We start from the raw sequence: 16,150 nt of genomic DNA on the forward strand, positions 1-16,150 counted from the left end.
TATCATCTCTCCACTATACTCTACCACCACACTCCCTCCTGACCCGTGTCTCATCACATTTATCCCCTACTTTCTGTCACCACACTCCTTCCTGACCAGTGTCTCATTACAACTGTCCACTACTCTCTACCACCGCACTCCCTCCTGACCATGTCTCATCACATCTCTCCACTACTCTCTACCACCACACTCCCTCCTGACCATGTCTGATATCATCTCTCCACTATACTCTACCACCACACTCCCTCCTGACCCGTGTCTCATCACATTTATCCCCTACTTTCTGTCACCACACTCCTTCCTGACCAGTGTCTCATTACAACTGTCCACTACTCTCTACCACCGCACTCCCTCCTGACCCATGTCTCATCACATCTCTCCACTACTCTCTACCACCACATTCCCTCCTGACCCATGTCTCATCACATCTGCCCACTATACTCTACCACCACACTCCCTCCTGACTGTCTCATCATATCTCTGCATTACTCTACCACCACACTCCCTCCTGAGACATTTCTCATCATATCTCTCCACTACTCTCTACCACCATACTCCCTCCTGATTCTTGTCTCATCACATTTGTCCACTACTCTGTACCACCACACTCCTTCCTGACCTATGTCTCTCCACATCTCTCCACTACTCTGTACCCCCACACTGCCTCCTGACCTGTGTCTCATCATATTTCTCCACTACTCTGTACCACCATAGTCCCTCCTGACACATATCTCTCCACATATCTCCACTACTCTCTGCCACCACACTCCCTCCAAACTTGTGTATCATCACTTTTCTCCCCTACTCTCTACCACCACACTCCTGACCTGTCTCATCACATCTCTCCACCACCACACTCCTGACCTGTCTCATCACGTCTCTCCACCACCACTCTCACCCAACTCTGACACATTAATATAAACGAATATGGAGTCATAGTACAGGTTTGGGACATGTCCTGATCATAACCAAAACAATATTAATAGAAGTATTAATGAACTATTAATCACAGAGTAGTGATGAATGCTAGGTGGACAGCTGTATATACAGTGTATACAGCTATAGTAGGTGTGACATTATGTATATAGACACTGAGCTGTTATCTCAGTTTGCCCTTTGTCTCTCCGGGTCTCGTTAACCCTGTAGATACAGTACCTGGCATCTCCTCATCACACTGCGGGTACCATGATGTTCTACTGAAGTGATGGCAGGGAAGGCGTTAATATGATATCAGGGGTAGCATATGTTATATGGGTGGCTGCATAGAGGACCCTGTATATAAGCAGCAGGGGATAGGCCAATGCACCCTACTACCGAGTGACATCAGGTGAGTGCTCATGTTCTACTGTCCTGTCTACAGCCGCTATCTGTGACAGATATATATCTGGCGGTACTCCCAGTGCTGGAGGGTAATACCCCGTTATCAGTATATGACTGGCGGTACTCTCAGTGCTGGAACGTAATACCCCGTTACCAGTGTATGACTGGCAGTACTCTCAGTGCTGGAGCGTAATACCCCATTATCAGTATATGACTGGTGGTACTCCCAGTGCTGGAGCGTAATACCCCATTATCAGTATATGACTGGTGGTACTCCCAGTGCTGGCGCGTAATACCCCGTTATCAGTATATGACCGGCGGTACTCTCAGTGCTGGAACGTAATACCCCGTTACCAGTGTATGACTGGCAGTACTCTCAGTGCTGGAGCGTAATACCCCATTATCAGTATATGACTGGTGGTACTCCCAGTGCTGGAGCGTAATACCCCATTATCAGTATATGACTGGCGGTACTCTCAGTGCTGGAGCGTAATACCCCGTTATCAGTATATGACTGGCGGTACTCCCAGTGCTGGAGGGTAATACCCCGTTATCAGTATATGACTGGCGGTACTCTCAGTGCTGGAGCGTAATACCCCGTTATCAGTATATGACTGGCGGTACTCTCAGTGCTGGAGCGTAATACCCCGTTATCAGTATATGACTGGCGGTACTCTCAGTGCTGGAGCGTAATACCCCGTTATCAGTATATATCTGGCGGTACTCTCAGTGCTGGAGCGTAATACCCCGTTATCAGTATATGACTGGTGGTACTCTCTGTGCTGGAGCGTAATACCCCGTTATCAGTATATGACTGGTGGTACTCCCAGTGCTGGAGCGTAATACCCCGTTATCAGTATATGACTGGCGGTACTCTCAGTGCTGGAGCGTAATACCCCGTTATCAGTATATGACTGGCGGTACTCCCAGTGCTGGAGCGTAATACCCCGTTATCAGTATATGACTGGCGGTACTCTCAGTGCTGGAGCGTAATACCCCGTTATCAGTATATGACTGGCGGTACTCTCAGTGCTGGAGCGTAATACCCCGTTATCAGTATATGACTGGCGGTACTCTCAGTGCTGGAGCGTAATACCCCGTTATCAGTATATGACTGGCGGTACTCTCAGTGCTGGAGCGTAATACCCCGTTATCAGTATATGACTGGCGGTACTCTCAGTGCTGGAGCGTAATACCCCGTTATCAGTATATGACTGGTGGTACTCTCAGTGCTGGAGCGTAATACCCCGTTATCAGTATATGACTGGTGGTACTCTCTGTGCTGGAGCGTAATACCCCGTTATCAGTATATGACTGGTGGTACTCTCTGTGCTGGAGCGTAATACCCCGTTATCAGTATATGACTGGCGGTACTCTCAGTGCTGGAGCGTAATACCCCGTTATCAGTATATGACTGGCGATACTCTCAGTGCTGGAGCGTAATACCCCGTTATCAGTATATGACTGGCGGTACTCCCAGTGCTGGAGCGTAATACCCCGTTATCAGTATATGACTGGCGGTACTCCCAGTGCTGGAGCGTAATACCCCGTTATCAGTATATGACTGGCGATACTCTCAGTGCTGGAGCGTAATACCCCGTTATCAGTATATGACTGGCGGTACTCCCAGTGCTGGAGCGTAATACCCCGTTATCAGTATATATCTGGCGGTACTCTCAGTGCTGGAGCGTAATACAACGTTATCAGTATATGACTGGCGGTACTCCCAGTGCTGGAGCGTAATACCCCATTATCAGTATATGACTGGCGGTACTCCCAGTGCTGGAGCGTAATACCCCGTTATCAGTATATGACTGGCGGTACTCTCAGTGCTGGAGCGTAATACCCCGTTATCAGTATATGACTGGCGGTACTCTCAGTGCTGGAGCGTAATACCCCATTATCAGTATATGACTGGCGGTACTCCCAGTGCTGGAGCGTAATACCCCGTTATCAGTATATGACTGGCGGTACTCTCAGTGCTGGAGCGTAATACCCCGTTATCAGTATATGACTGGTGGTACTCTCAGTGCTGGAGCGTAATACCCCGTTATCAGTATATGACTGGTGGTACTCTCAGTGCTGGAGCGTAATACCCCATTATCAGTATATGACTGGGGGTACTCTCAGTGCTGGAGCGTAATACCCCGTTATCAGTATATATCTGGCGGTACTCTCAGTGATGGAGCGTAATACCCCGTTATCAGTATATGACTGGCGGTACTCCCAGTGCTGGAGCGTAATACCCCATTATCAGTATATGACTGGCGGTACTCCCAGTGCTGGAGCGTAATACCCCGTTATCAGTATATGACTGGCGGTACTCTCAGTGCTGGAGCGTAATACCCCGTTATCAGTATATGACTGGCGGTACTCCCAGTGCTGGAGCGTAATACCCCGTTATCAGTATATGACTGGCGGTACTCCCAGTGCTGGAGCGTAATACCCCGTTATCAGTATATGACTGGCGGTACTCTCAGCGCTGGAGCGTAATACCCCTTTATCAGTGTATGACTGGCGGTACTCTCAGTGCTGGAGCGTAATACCCCGTTATCAGTGTATGACTGGTGGTACTCTCAGTGCTGGAGCGTAATACCCCGTTATCAGTATATGACTGGCGGTACTCTCAGTGCTGGAGCGTAATACCCCGTTATCAGTATATGACTGGTGGTACTCTCAGTGCTGGAGCGTAATACCCCGTTATCAGTATATGACTGGCGGTACTCTCAGTGCTGGAGCGTAATACCCCGTTATCAGTATATGACTGGCGGTACTCCCAGTGCTGGAGCGTAATACCCCGTTATCAGTATATGACTGGCGGTACTCTCAGTGCTCGAGCGTAATACCCCGTTATCAGTATATGACTGGCGGTACTCTCAGTGCTCGAGCGTAATACCCCGTTATCAGTATATGACTGGCGGTACTCTCAGTGCTGGAGCGTAATACCCCATTATCAGTATATGACTGGTGGTACTCTCAGTGCTGGAGCGTAATACCCCGTTATCAGTATATGACTGGTGGTACTCTCTGTGCTGGAGCGTAATACCCCGTTATCAGTATATGACTGGTGGTACTCTCTGTGCTGGAGCGTAATACCCCGTTATCAGTATATGACTGGCGGTACTCTCAGTGCTGGAGCGTAATACCCCGTTATCAGTATATGACTGGCGATACTCTCAGTGCTGGAGCGTAATACCCCGTTATCAGTATATGACTGGCGGTACTCCCAGTGCTGGAGCGTAATACCCCGTTATCAGTATATGACTGGCGGTACTCCCAGTGCTGGAGCGTAATACCCCGTTATCAGTATATGACTGGCGATACTCTCAGTGCTGGAGCGTAATACCCCGTTATCAGTATATGACTGGCGGTACTCCCAGTGCTGGAGCGTAATACCCCGTTATCAGTATATATCTGGCGGTACTCTCAGTGCTGGAGCGTAATACAACGTTATCAGTATATGACTGGCGGTACTCCCAGTGCTGGAGCGTAATACCCCATTATCAGTATATGACTGGCGGTACTCCCAGTGCTGGAGCGTAATACCCCGTTATCAGTATATGACTGGCGGTACTCTCAGTGCTGGAGCGTAATACCCCGTTATCAGTATATGACTGGCGGTACTCTCAGTGCTGGAGCGTAATACCCCATTATCAGTATATGACTGGCGGTACTCCCAGTGCTGGAGCGTAATACCCCGTTATCAGTATATGACTGGCGGTACTCTCAGTGCTGGAGCGTAATACCCCGTTATCAGTATATGACTGGTGGTACTCTCAGTGCTGGAGCGTAATACCCCGTTATCAGTATATGACTGGTGGTACTCTCAGTGCTGGAGCGTAATACCCCATTATCAGTATATGACTGGGGGTACTCTCAGTGCTGGAGCGTAATACCCCGTTATCAGTATATATCTGGCGGTACTCTCAGTGATGGAGCGTAATACCCCGTTATCAGTATATGACTGGCGGTACTCCCAGTGCTGGAGCGTAATACCCCATTATCAGTATATGACTGGCGGTACTCCCAGTGCTGGAGCGTAATACCCCGTTATCAGTATATGACTGGCGGTACTCTCAGTGCTGGAGCGTAATACCCCGTTATCAGTATATGACTGGCGGTACTCCCAGTGCTGGAGCGTAATACCCCGTTATCAGTATATGACTGGCGGTACTCCCAGTGCTGGAGCGTAATACCCCGTTATCAGTATATGACTGGCGGTACTCTCAGCGCTGGAGCGTAATACCCCTTTATCAGTGTATGACTGGCGGTACTCTCAGTGCTGGAGCGTAATACCCCGTTATCAGTGTATGACTGGTGGTACTCTCAGTGCTGGAGCGTAATACCCCGTTATCAGTATATGACTGGCGGTACTCTCAGTGCTGGAGCGTAATACCCCGTTATCAGTATATGACTGGTGGTACTCTCAGTGCTGGAGCGTAATACCCCGTTATCAGTATATGACTGGCGGTACTCTCAGTGCTGGAGCGTAATACCCCGTTATCAGTATATGACTGGCGGTACTCCCAGTGCTGGAGCGTAATACCCCGTTATCAGTATATGACTGGCGGTACTCTCAGTGCTGGAGCGTAATACCCCGTTATCAGTATATATCTGGCGGTACTCTCAGTGCTGGAGCGTAATACCCCGTTATCAGTATATGACTGGTGGTACTCTCAGTGCTGGAGCGTAATACCCCGTTATCAGTATATGACTGGCGGTACTCTCAGTGCTGGAGCGTAATACCCCGTTATCAGTATATGACTGGCGGTACTCTCAGTGCTGGAGCGTAATACCCCGTTATCAGTATATGACTGGCGGTACTCTCAGTGCTGGAGCGTAATACCCCGTTATCAGTATATGACTGGCGGTACTCTCAGTGCTGGAGCGTAATATCCCGTTATCAGTATATGACTGGCGGTACTCTCAGTGCTGGAGCGTAATACCCCGTTATCAGTATATGACTGGCGGTATTTCCAGTGCTGGAGCATAATACCCCATTATCAGTATATGACTGGTAGTACTGTCAGTGCTGGAGCGTAATACCCCGTTATCAGTATATGACTGGTGGTACTCTCAGTGCTGGAGCGTAATACCCCGTTATCAGTATATGACTGGCGGTACTCTCAGCGCTGGAGCGTAATACAACGTTATCAGTATATGACTGGCGGTACTCCCAGTGCTTGAGCGTAATACCCCATTATCAGTATATGACTGGCGGTACTCCCAGTGCTGGAGCGTAATACCCCGTTATCAGTATATGACTGGCGGTACTCTCAGTGCTGGAGCGTAATGCCCCGTTATCAGTATATGACTGGTGGTACTCTCAGTGCTGGAGCGTAATACCCCGTTATCAGTATATGACTGGTAGTACTTTCAGTGCTGGAGCGTAATACCCCGTTATCAGTATATGACTGGCGGTACTCCCAGTGCTGGAGCGTAATACCCCGTTATCAGTATATGACTGGCGGTACTCTCAGTGCTGGAGCGTAATACCCCGTTATCAGTATATATCTGGCGGTACTCTCAGTGCTGGAGCGTAATACCCCGTTATCAGTATATGACTGGTGGTACTCTCAGTGCTGGAGCGTAATACCCCGTTATCAGTATATGACTGGCGGTACTCTCAGTGCTGGAGCGTAATACCCCGTTATCAGTATATGACTGGCGGTACTCTCAGTGCTGGAGCGTAATACCCCGTTATCAGTATATGACTGGCGGTACTCTCAGTGCTGGAGCGTAATACCCCGTTATCAGTATATGACTGGCGGTACTCTCAGTGCTGGAGCGTAATATCCCGTTATCAGTATATGACTGGCGGTACTCTCAGTGCTGGAGCGTAATACCCCGTTATCAGTATATGACTGGCGGTATTTCCAGTGCTGGAGCATAATACCCCATTATCAGTATATGACTGGTAGTACTGTCAGTGCTGGAGCGTAATACCCCGTTATCAGTATATGACTGGTGGTACTCTCAGTGCTGGAGCGTAATACCCCGTTATCAGTATATGACTGGCGGTACTCTCAGCGCTGGAGCGTAATACAACGTTATCAGTATATGACTGGCGGTACTCCCAGTGCTTGAGCGTAATACCCCATTATCAGTATATGACTGGCGGTACTCCCAGTGCTGGAGCGTAATACCCCGTTATCAGTATATGACTGGCGGTACTCTCAGTGCTGGAGCGTAATGCCCCGTTATCAGTATATGACTGGTGGTACTCTCAGTGCTGGAGCGTAATACCCCGTTATCAGTATATGACTGGTAGTACTTTCAGTGCTGGAGCGTAATACCCCGTTATCAGTATATGACTGGCGGTACTCCCAGTGCTGGAGCGTAATACCCCGTTATCAGTATATGACTGGCGGTACTCTCAGTGCTCGAGCGTAATACCCCGTTATCAGTATATGACTGGCGGTACTCTCAGTGCTGGAGCGTAATACCCCATTATCAGTATATGACTGGCGGTACTCTCAGTGCTCGAGCGTAATACCCCGTTATCAGTATATGACTGGCGGTACTCTCAGTGCTCGAGCGTAATACCCCGTTATCAGTATATGACTGGCGGTACTCTCAGTGCTGGAGCGTAATACCCCGTTATCAGTATATGACTGGTGGTACTCTCAGTGCTGGAGCGTAATACCCCGTTATCAGTATATGACTGGCGGTACTCCCAGTGCTGGAGCGTAATACCCCGTTATCAGTATATGACTGGTGGTACTCCCAGTGCTGGAGCGTAATACCCCGTTATCAGTATATGACTGGCGGTACTCTCAGTGCTGGAGCGTAATACCCCGTTATCAGTATATGACTGGCGGTACTCTCAGTGCTGGAGCGTAATACCCCGTTATCAGTATATGACTGGCGGTACTCTCAGTGCTGGAGCGTAATACCCCGTTATCAGTATATGACTGGCGGTACTCTCAGTGCTGGAGCGTAATATCCCGTTATCAGTATATGACTGGCGGTACTCTCAGTGCTGGAGCGTAATACCCCGTTATCAGTATATGACTGGCGGTATTTCCAGTGCTGGAGCGTAATACCCCATTATCAGTATATGACTGGTAGTACTGTCAGTGCTGGAGCGTAATACCCCGTTATCAGTATATGACTGGTGGTACTCTCAGTGCTGGAGCGTAATACCCCGTTATCAGTATATGACTGGCGGTACTCTCAGCGCTGGAGCGTAATACAACGTTATCAGTATATGACTGGCGGTACTCCCAGTGCTTGAGCGTAATACCCCATTATCAGTATATGACTGGCGGTACTCCCAGTGCTGGAGCGTAATACCCCGTTATCAGTATATGACTGGCGGTACTCTCAGTGCTGGAGCGTAATGCCCCGTTATCAGTATATGACTGGTGGTACTCTCAGTGCTGGAGCGTAATACCCCGTTATCAGTATATGACTGGTAGTACTTTCAGTGCTGGAGCGTAATACCCCGTTATCAGTATATGACTGGTGGTACTCTCAGTGCTGGAGCGTAATACCCCTTTATCAGTGTATGACTGGCGGTACTCTCAGTGCTGGAGCGTAATACCCCGTTATCAGTGTATGACTGGCGGTACTCTCAGTGCTGGAGCGTAATACCCCGTTATCAGTATATATCTGGCGGTACTCTCAGTGCTGGAGCGTAATACCCCATTATCAGTATATGACTGGCGGTACTCTCAGTGCTGGAGCGTAATACACCGTTATCAGTATATGACTGGTGGTACTCTCAGTGCTGGAGCGTAATACCCCATTATCAGTATATGACTGGCGGTACTCCCAGTGCTGGAGCGTAATACCCCGTTATCAGTATATGACTGGTGGTACTCCCAGTGCTGGAGCGTAATACCCCGTTATCAGTATATGACTGGCGGTACTCTCAGTGCTGGAGCGTAATACCCCGTTATCAGTATATGACTGGTGGTACTCTCAGTGCTGGAGCGTAATACCCCGTTATTAGTATATGACTGGCGGTACTCCCAGTGCTGGAGCGTAATACCCCGTTATCAGTATATGACTGGTGGTACTCTCAGTGCTGGAGCGTAACACCCCGTTATCAGTATATATCTGGCGGTACTCTCAGTGCTGGAGCGTAATACCCCGTTATCAGTATATGACTGGCGGTACTCTTAGTGCTGGAGCGTAATACCCCGTTATCAGTATATGACTGGCGGTACTCTCAGTGCTGGAGCGTAATATCCCGTTATCAGTATATGACTGGCGGTACTCTCAGTGCTCGAGCGTAATACCCCGTTATCAGTATATGACTGGCGGTACTCTAAGTGCTCGAGCGTAATACCCCGTTATCAGTATATGACTGGCGGTACTCTCAGTGCTGGAGCGTAATACCCCGTTATCAGTATATGACTGGTGGTACTCTCAGTGCTGGAGCGTAATACCCCGTTATCAGTATATGACTGGCGGTACTCTCAGTGCTGGAGCGTAATACCCCATTATCAGTATATGACTGGCGGTACTCTCAGTGCTGGAGCGTAATACCCCGTTATCAGTATATGACTGGCGGTACTCTCAGTGCTGGAGCGTAATACCCCGTTATCAGTATATGACTGGTGGTACTCTCAGTGCTGGAGCGTAATACCCCGTTACTAGTATATGACTGGCGGTACTCCCAGTGCTGGAGCGTAATACCCCGTTTTAGTATATGACTGGTGGTACTCTCAGTGCTGGAGCGTAACACCCCGTTATCAGTATATATCTGGCGGTACTCTCAGTGCTGGAGCGTAATACCCCGTTATCAGTATATGACTGGTGGTACTCTCAGTGCTGGAGCGTAATACCCCGTTATCAGTATATGACTGGCGGTACTCTCAGTGCTGGAGCGTAATACCCCATTATCAGTATATGACTGGCGGTACTCCCAGTGCTGGAGCGTAATACCCCGTTATCAGTATATGACTGGCGGTACTCTCAGTGCTCGAGCGTAATACCCCGTTATCAGTATATGACTGGCGGTACTCTCAGTGCTGGAGCGTAATACCCCATTATCAGTATATGACTGGCGGTACTCTCAGTGCTCGAGCGTAATACCCCGTTATCAGTATATGACTGGCGGTACTCTCAGTGCTCGAGAGTAATACCCCGTTATCAGTATATGACTGGTGGTACTCTCAGCGCTGGAGCGTAATACCCCGTTATCAGTATATGACTGGCGGTACTCTCAGTGCTGGAGCGTAATACCCCGTTATCAGTATATGACTGGTGGTACTCTCAGTGCTGGAGCGTAATACCCCGTTATCAGTATATGACTGGCGGTACTCCCAGTGCTGGAGCGTAATACCCCGTTATCAGTATATGACTGGTGGTACTCCCAGTGCTGGAGCGTAATACCCCGTTATCAGTATATGACTGGCGGTACTCTCAGTGCTGGAGCGTAATACCCCGTTATCAGTATATGACTGGCGGTACTCTCAGTGCTGGAGCGTAATACCCCGTTATCAGTATATAACTGGCGGTACTCCCAGTGCTGGAGCGTAATACCCCGTTATCAGTATATGACTGGTGGTACTCTCAGTGCTGGAGCGTAATACCCCATTATCAGTATATGTCTGCTGGTTCTCTCAGTTACTAATACGAACACTATTATCAGTATATGAATTTTGGTACTCTCAGTAATATATATATTTTATGACAATGTACCTCACATTACCAGGCAATACCTCTGCGGGTCACGTCTTTCCTCCAGTGCTAGAGAATTAACCCCTGCATGATGCTGGCTCTGATGTGTCTGTGTCTCCTGCTGGGATCTACAGCGGCATCTAGTGGTGAGTAACAATTATCACAGTACTGTGTAATTATACATATTACTGCATAGAGCAGGGGTTCCCAAACTTTTTTGAATCACGACACCCTAGAGCAGAGGTTCCCAATCTTTTTTGATTCACGGCACCCTAGAGAATCAGAATTTTTTTCACGGCACCCCTAGGTCCAAAAAAAATTAATTAGATTGGGTTTATATGCGATTCTTAGAGGCAGTTATGTGGTAAAGGGCAGGATTTTTCTCTGCACTTCCCTTGGTAATATAATATGCTGGTTTGTGCTGGAAGTTATACATCATATCAAATATGACACGTTCCGATCACATGACGCCACACAGTGCCCCCAGATCACATGACACCACACAGTGCCCCCAGATCACATGACACCACACAGTGCCCCCAGATCACATGACACCACACAGTGCCCCCAGATCACATGACGCCACACAGTGCCCCCAGATCACATGACACCACACAGTGCCCCCAGATCACATGACACCACACAGTGCCCCCAGATCACATGACACCACACAGTGCCCCCAGATCACATGACACCACACAATGCCCCCAGCTCACATGACAACACGCAGTGCCCCCATTCACATTATGCTGCACAGTGAGAGAGGAGACCAGACAGTAACATACCTCCCAACATTTCAAGTGTGGCAGGCGGGACAGTAGATTTCAGGAGCCATCCGACCAGTCCGGGAGGGTAGGCAAGCCTGCATTATGCCACACAATGCCCCCACATCACATTATACCACACAGTGCCCCCAGATCACATTACACCACAGTGCCCCCATATCACATTACACCACACAGTGCCACCAGATCACATTATACCACACAGTGCCCCCAGATCACATTATACCACACAGTGCCCCAAGATCACATTATACCACACAGTGCCCCCAGATCACATTATACCACACAGTGCCCCCGATCAAATTATACCACACAGTGCCCCCAGATCACATTATACCACACAGTGCCCCCAGATCACATTATACCACACAGTGCCCCCAGATCACATTATACCACACAGTGCCCCCAGATCACATTATACCACACAGTGCCCCCAGATCACATTATACCACACAGTGCCCCAGATCACATTATACCACAGTGCCCCCAGATCACATTACACCACACAGTGCCACCAGATCACATTACACCACAGTGCCCCCAGATCACATTACACCACACAGTGCCACCAGATCACATTATGCCACACAGCGCCCCCAGATTAGATCATATTATACCCCACACTGCCCCCAGATTATATTATACCACACAGTTCCCCCAGATTATATTATACCACACAGTTCCCCCAAATCAGATCAAATGGAACCACACAGTGCCCTCAGATTACGTGACACCACACCATGCCACCAGATCACATTATACCACACAGTGCCCCCAGATCAGATCACATTATACCACACAGTGCCCCCAGATCACATTATGGGCGAGATGTACTAACCTATGCCGCGGCGGAGTTTGGTTGTTTCCGCCGCGGCAGCGTGTTAACCAATGTATGAATAAAGTTTTGTTGATAAAAAATCGCCAAAGTCTCGGCGCGGCAAATAGCGCGAGATGAGTCCGGCGGTACTTCCCGCCCATACAAAACAGGGCACTGATCGCGGGCTCATATGTATTAGGAGCACTCGTGGGGAGGCATTTGTATATTTGTTTCGCCACAGCAGAGCGGCGATTTTAATTATTGCCTCCACAGACAGTAAATTTTGGAGGTGTGTGTGTGTGTGGTACTTATATGCCCCTGCAGTTACATCCTTTTATCTGTCATATATATTTATATATATATATATATATATATATATATATATGATTGTATATATATATATATATATATATATATATATATATATATAGGTATATATATATATATATATATATATATATATATATGATTGTATATATAGTCCAAAATTTCTCCTTATATAAATAAGGCAATCCGGTTAAAAGGTAATTCTCATTTATTCATCAATTACACATAAATTGTGCCCATTTTGCCCCGACGTTTCGGTCCATAGAAGGGACCTTTATCAAGGAGCATGGGTCATGAGATCAAAGCGATACAGTAAAGTTCAACGGAGCCAGAGGTAGGAGAACCTCTCTGTAGCAGGAGGACTGATTGTATATATATATATATATATTTTATAAATAAATAAAATTGCGCCCGGAACTTAGGAGGAGATAGCCGAGCAGTTTTCCTATGTTTTATCTGCCTGGCGGCCGTTGTCCTGTCCGCGATGAGCGGCTTACTGTTGTCTGCGCATGCGCGCCCAGGCTCCCGGCGTTATGGGAATTGAAGTCTGTAGTTTCTGCCCGGCGCATGCGCAGTGATGCCGTGTATGGAGATCCTGCGCATGCGCCGGGCAGAAACTACAGACTTCAATTCCCATAACGCCGGGAGCCTCGGCGCGCATGCGCAGACAACAGTAAGCCGCTCATCGCGGACAGGACAACGGCCGCCAGGCAGATAAATAATAATACATAGGAGAAACAGCTCGGCGACCGAAGGTAGTTTGCGCAGCGGCTAAAACTCGTTAACAATGCGATTTTTGATACATCTCGCCCTATACCACACAGTACCCCCAAATCAGATCAAATGGAACCATACAGTGCCCTTGGATTACTTGACACCACACAGTGCCACCAGATCAGATCACATTATTCCCCACACTACCCCCAGATTACATTACCATAACTATGACTAAAATGAATAATACAATATAATATCATAATCATATCTAGCTGCTATATATATCAGAAGTAACAAGTGGCTCTCTCCACTTGTCAACGCATAAAATACGTCCATTATTCCAACATACATTTCAGGGCTGAGCCTGACAACAAGTGAAACGTTCGTAGGAATAAAGGAGGGATTTTATGCATTGAGCCGCCTGTTACTTCTGCTACATACAGTATTGGAGTGACTGACTCTAGTAAGGCACCGCAGCAAGCAAACTTTACACCCAACAGTAGTGCCGGGCGGAGAAACTTGGTTTGACAAAATGCTGGTCAGAAGGTTGCACATTAGCATGTTGGGTCATTACCATACACTGTACCATACTTGCCTACTTTTGAAAACTAGTTTCAGGGAGATTATAGTTGGTAGTAGAATTTTGCACAGCGCCCCATTGAGGGCGTGTCTACTTCCATATATGGAGAGATTGTGAAAAGAGATTGTGAATGTGGCACCTAGAAGCGTGGGTGTGTATAATGCTACATCTGAGAGGAATCTTTTATAATGACTTATATCCAAATGTAGATGATCCCCAAAGCAGTTAGTAACAGATACTATACTTGGTAAAGTGCTGGGAAATGGTGCTGATGATTCAATGTAAATGTATCTGTCTCCATTCCTTTTCCCCCAAAATGAGGGAGATTGGTAGACTAATGAGGGAGAGAGGGAGATTGCTGCTACAGTATGTCAGGGAGACTGGGTAGGCAGCTATGCACTGACAGTATCTCTCCGCCTCTCTCCTATGGATATATTGTATACACTATTTGGCTTTTCTGTCCCCCCTATAGTGCAGTCCCGTCTCTCATCCTTTGTGGGGGAGTATGGTGCAGGAGGGGGAACGGCCTTCTCTTACTCATCAGACCAGCTGAATGGACAAATAACGGGCCTGCGAGTGAGGGAAAACCATAACCACGTCATAGGGTGAGTTCCTGCAGAGCATTGCTCCTTCTGCTTCCTTGTCCTTAGATATTGTTTTTTAGATATCACAGGAATCCCCCCGGACAGGACATCCGGCATTCTGGGGTCTTGTCCGGGTCCGGTTTTACTTAGCCCTGGCTACAAGTGTCGAACACAAGTGTGCCCTCTCTATTCTCTCCTGTACATTGCTCCGCACTTCTTTCCTGCAGAGCATCTCTCCTGTACATCTCTCCGCAGCTCTTTCCTGCAGAGCATCTATCCTGTACATCTCTCCGCAGCTCTTTCCTGCAGAGCATCTCTCCTGTACATCTCTCCACACCTCTTTCCTGCAGAGCATCTCTCCTCTACATCTCTCCGCACTTCTTTCCTGCAGAGCATCTCTCCTGTACATCTCTCTGCACTTCTTTCCCGCAGAGCATCTCTCCTGTAAATCCCTCCGCACCTCTTTCCTGCAGAGCATCTCTCCGCACTTCTTTCCCGCAGAGCATCTCTCCTGTAAACCCCTCCGCACCTCTTTCCTGCAGAGCATCTCTCCCACTAATGCCTTTTGTATCCATGTCTTCCTCCAGCATCCAGCTGCAGTATGGTGGCATCTGGGGCACTTATTTTGGGAATCCCTCAGGTACTCTCCTCGAGGTCTTACTGCACCGTGGAGAGAACATCACACAGGTCTCAGGGAAAGTGGCCTCTTACGTCAATGAGCTGATCTTCGTGACAAGTCGGGGAAGAATACTTAAATTTGGCCAACCCTCGGGCAATAGCTTCAATGATTTCCCCTTATACGATGGCAGCGTCCTCCGGTATGTGAGTGGCCGGTACTCCTCCGTCATCCACAGCATCGGTTTCCACTGGGGCATCCAGCCAAGCTGTGTGTACTGCAAAGATGGAGCAAAGTAATGGGACCCGAAGAGCCCAAGTGGATTCCAGCAGTGCCAAATGTCCCCCATCAATGTACTACTGTAGCTGTAGGCCCTATGTACCATGAATGACCAACCCTTGTATATCCCGACCTGTCTACAGCCAGACATCTGGTTTATAGTAATAAATCTGTTGCATCCAATTGTCTGCAGTGCTCCCATTACTTAACCGGTGAACAAAAAACGAATTTAAGTAACAGGGCATTAAACAGGAAAACTTCTCAATACCCAAAGACAACTGAGCGTCACAATCCTACACTGAATGTGCTCAACCACAACGCGGCTCGCAGTCCTTTCCTTGTGTGTGGTCACCATTGTTTGTATGCATGTAGGGCAGGGTAGCCAAACCTGTCAGTCCATTGTCTCTGGGCCACCTCTGGATCTGTAGAATGTGTACTGTAGTTTAGAAATTAATGCAGCATGTTTAAAAATGTGACAGTTAGTAATGACTG

At 48.2% G+C, this 16,150-nt stretch overlaps 1 protein-coding gene across 2 annotated transcripts; it reads left to right on the forward strand.

Moving 5' to 3' along the window:
- Positions 1 to 10,991: 10,991 nt before the first annotated feature.
- Positions 10,992 to 15,841, forward strand: LOC146021376 (zymogen granule membrane protein 16-like). 2 transcript variants are annotated; one of them, XM_083155160.1, is made up of 3 exons: positions 10,992 to 11,099; positions 14,652 to 14,784; positions 15,351 to 15,841. In XM_083155160.1, exons 1-3 carry the CDS (start codon positions 11,042 to 11,044, stop codon positions 15,676 to 15,678), a joined length of 519 nt encoding a protein of 172 aa, XP_083011286.1. In that variant the 5' UTR covers positions 10,992 to 11,041; the 3' UTR covers positions 15,679 to 15,841. The 2 variants fall into 2 exon arrangements, with proteins under 2 accessions (XP_083011286.1, XP_083011287.1); XM_083155161.1 differs by lacking the exon at positions 10,992 to 11,099 and adding an exon at positions 14,533 to 14,563.
- Positions 15,842 to 16,150: the final 309 nt, after the last annotated feature.

The sequence above is a fragment of the Crinia signifera genome, chromosome 7 (genome assembly GCF_055691185.1).
Source record: "Crinia signifera chromosome 7, ASM5569118v1, whole genome shotgun sequence".
NCBI lineage: Eukaryota > Metazoa > Chordata > Amphibia > Anura > Myobatrachidae > Crinia > Crinia signifera.

Coding starts and splice junctions, on each gene's coding strand:
- LOC146021376 (XM_083155160.1), top strand. CDS start 11,042: ATGATGCTGGCTCTGATGTGTCTGTGTCTCCTGCTGGGATCTACAGCG. Junction 11,100..14,651: donor ATCTACAGCGGCATCTAGTG/GTGAGTAACAAT, acceptor TCCCCCCTATAG/TGCAGTCCCGTCTCTCATCC. Junction 14,785..15,350: donor AACCATAACCACGTCATAGG/GTGAGTTCCTGC, acceptor GTCTTCCTCCAG/CATCCAGCTGCAGTATGGTG.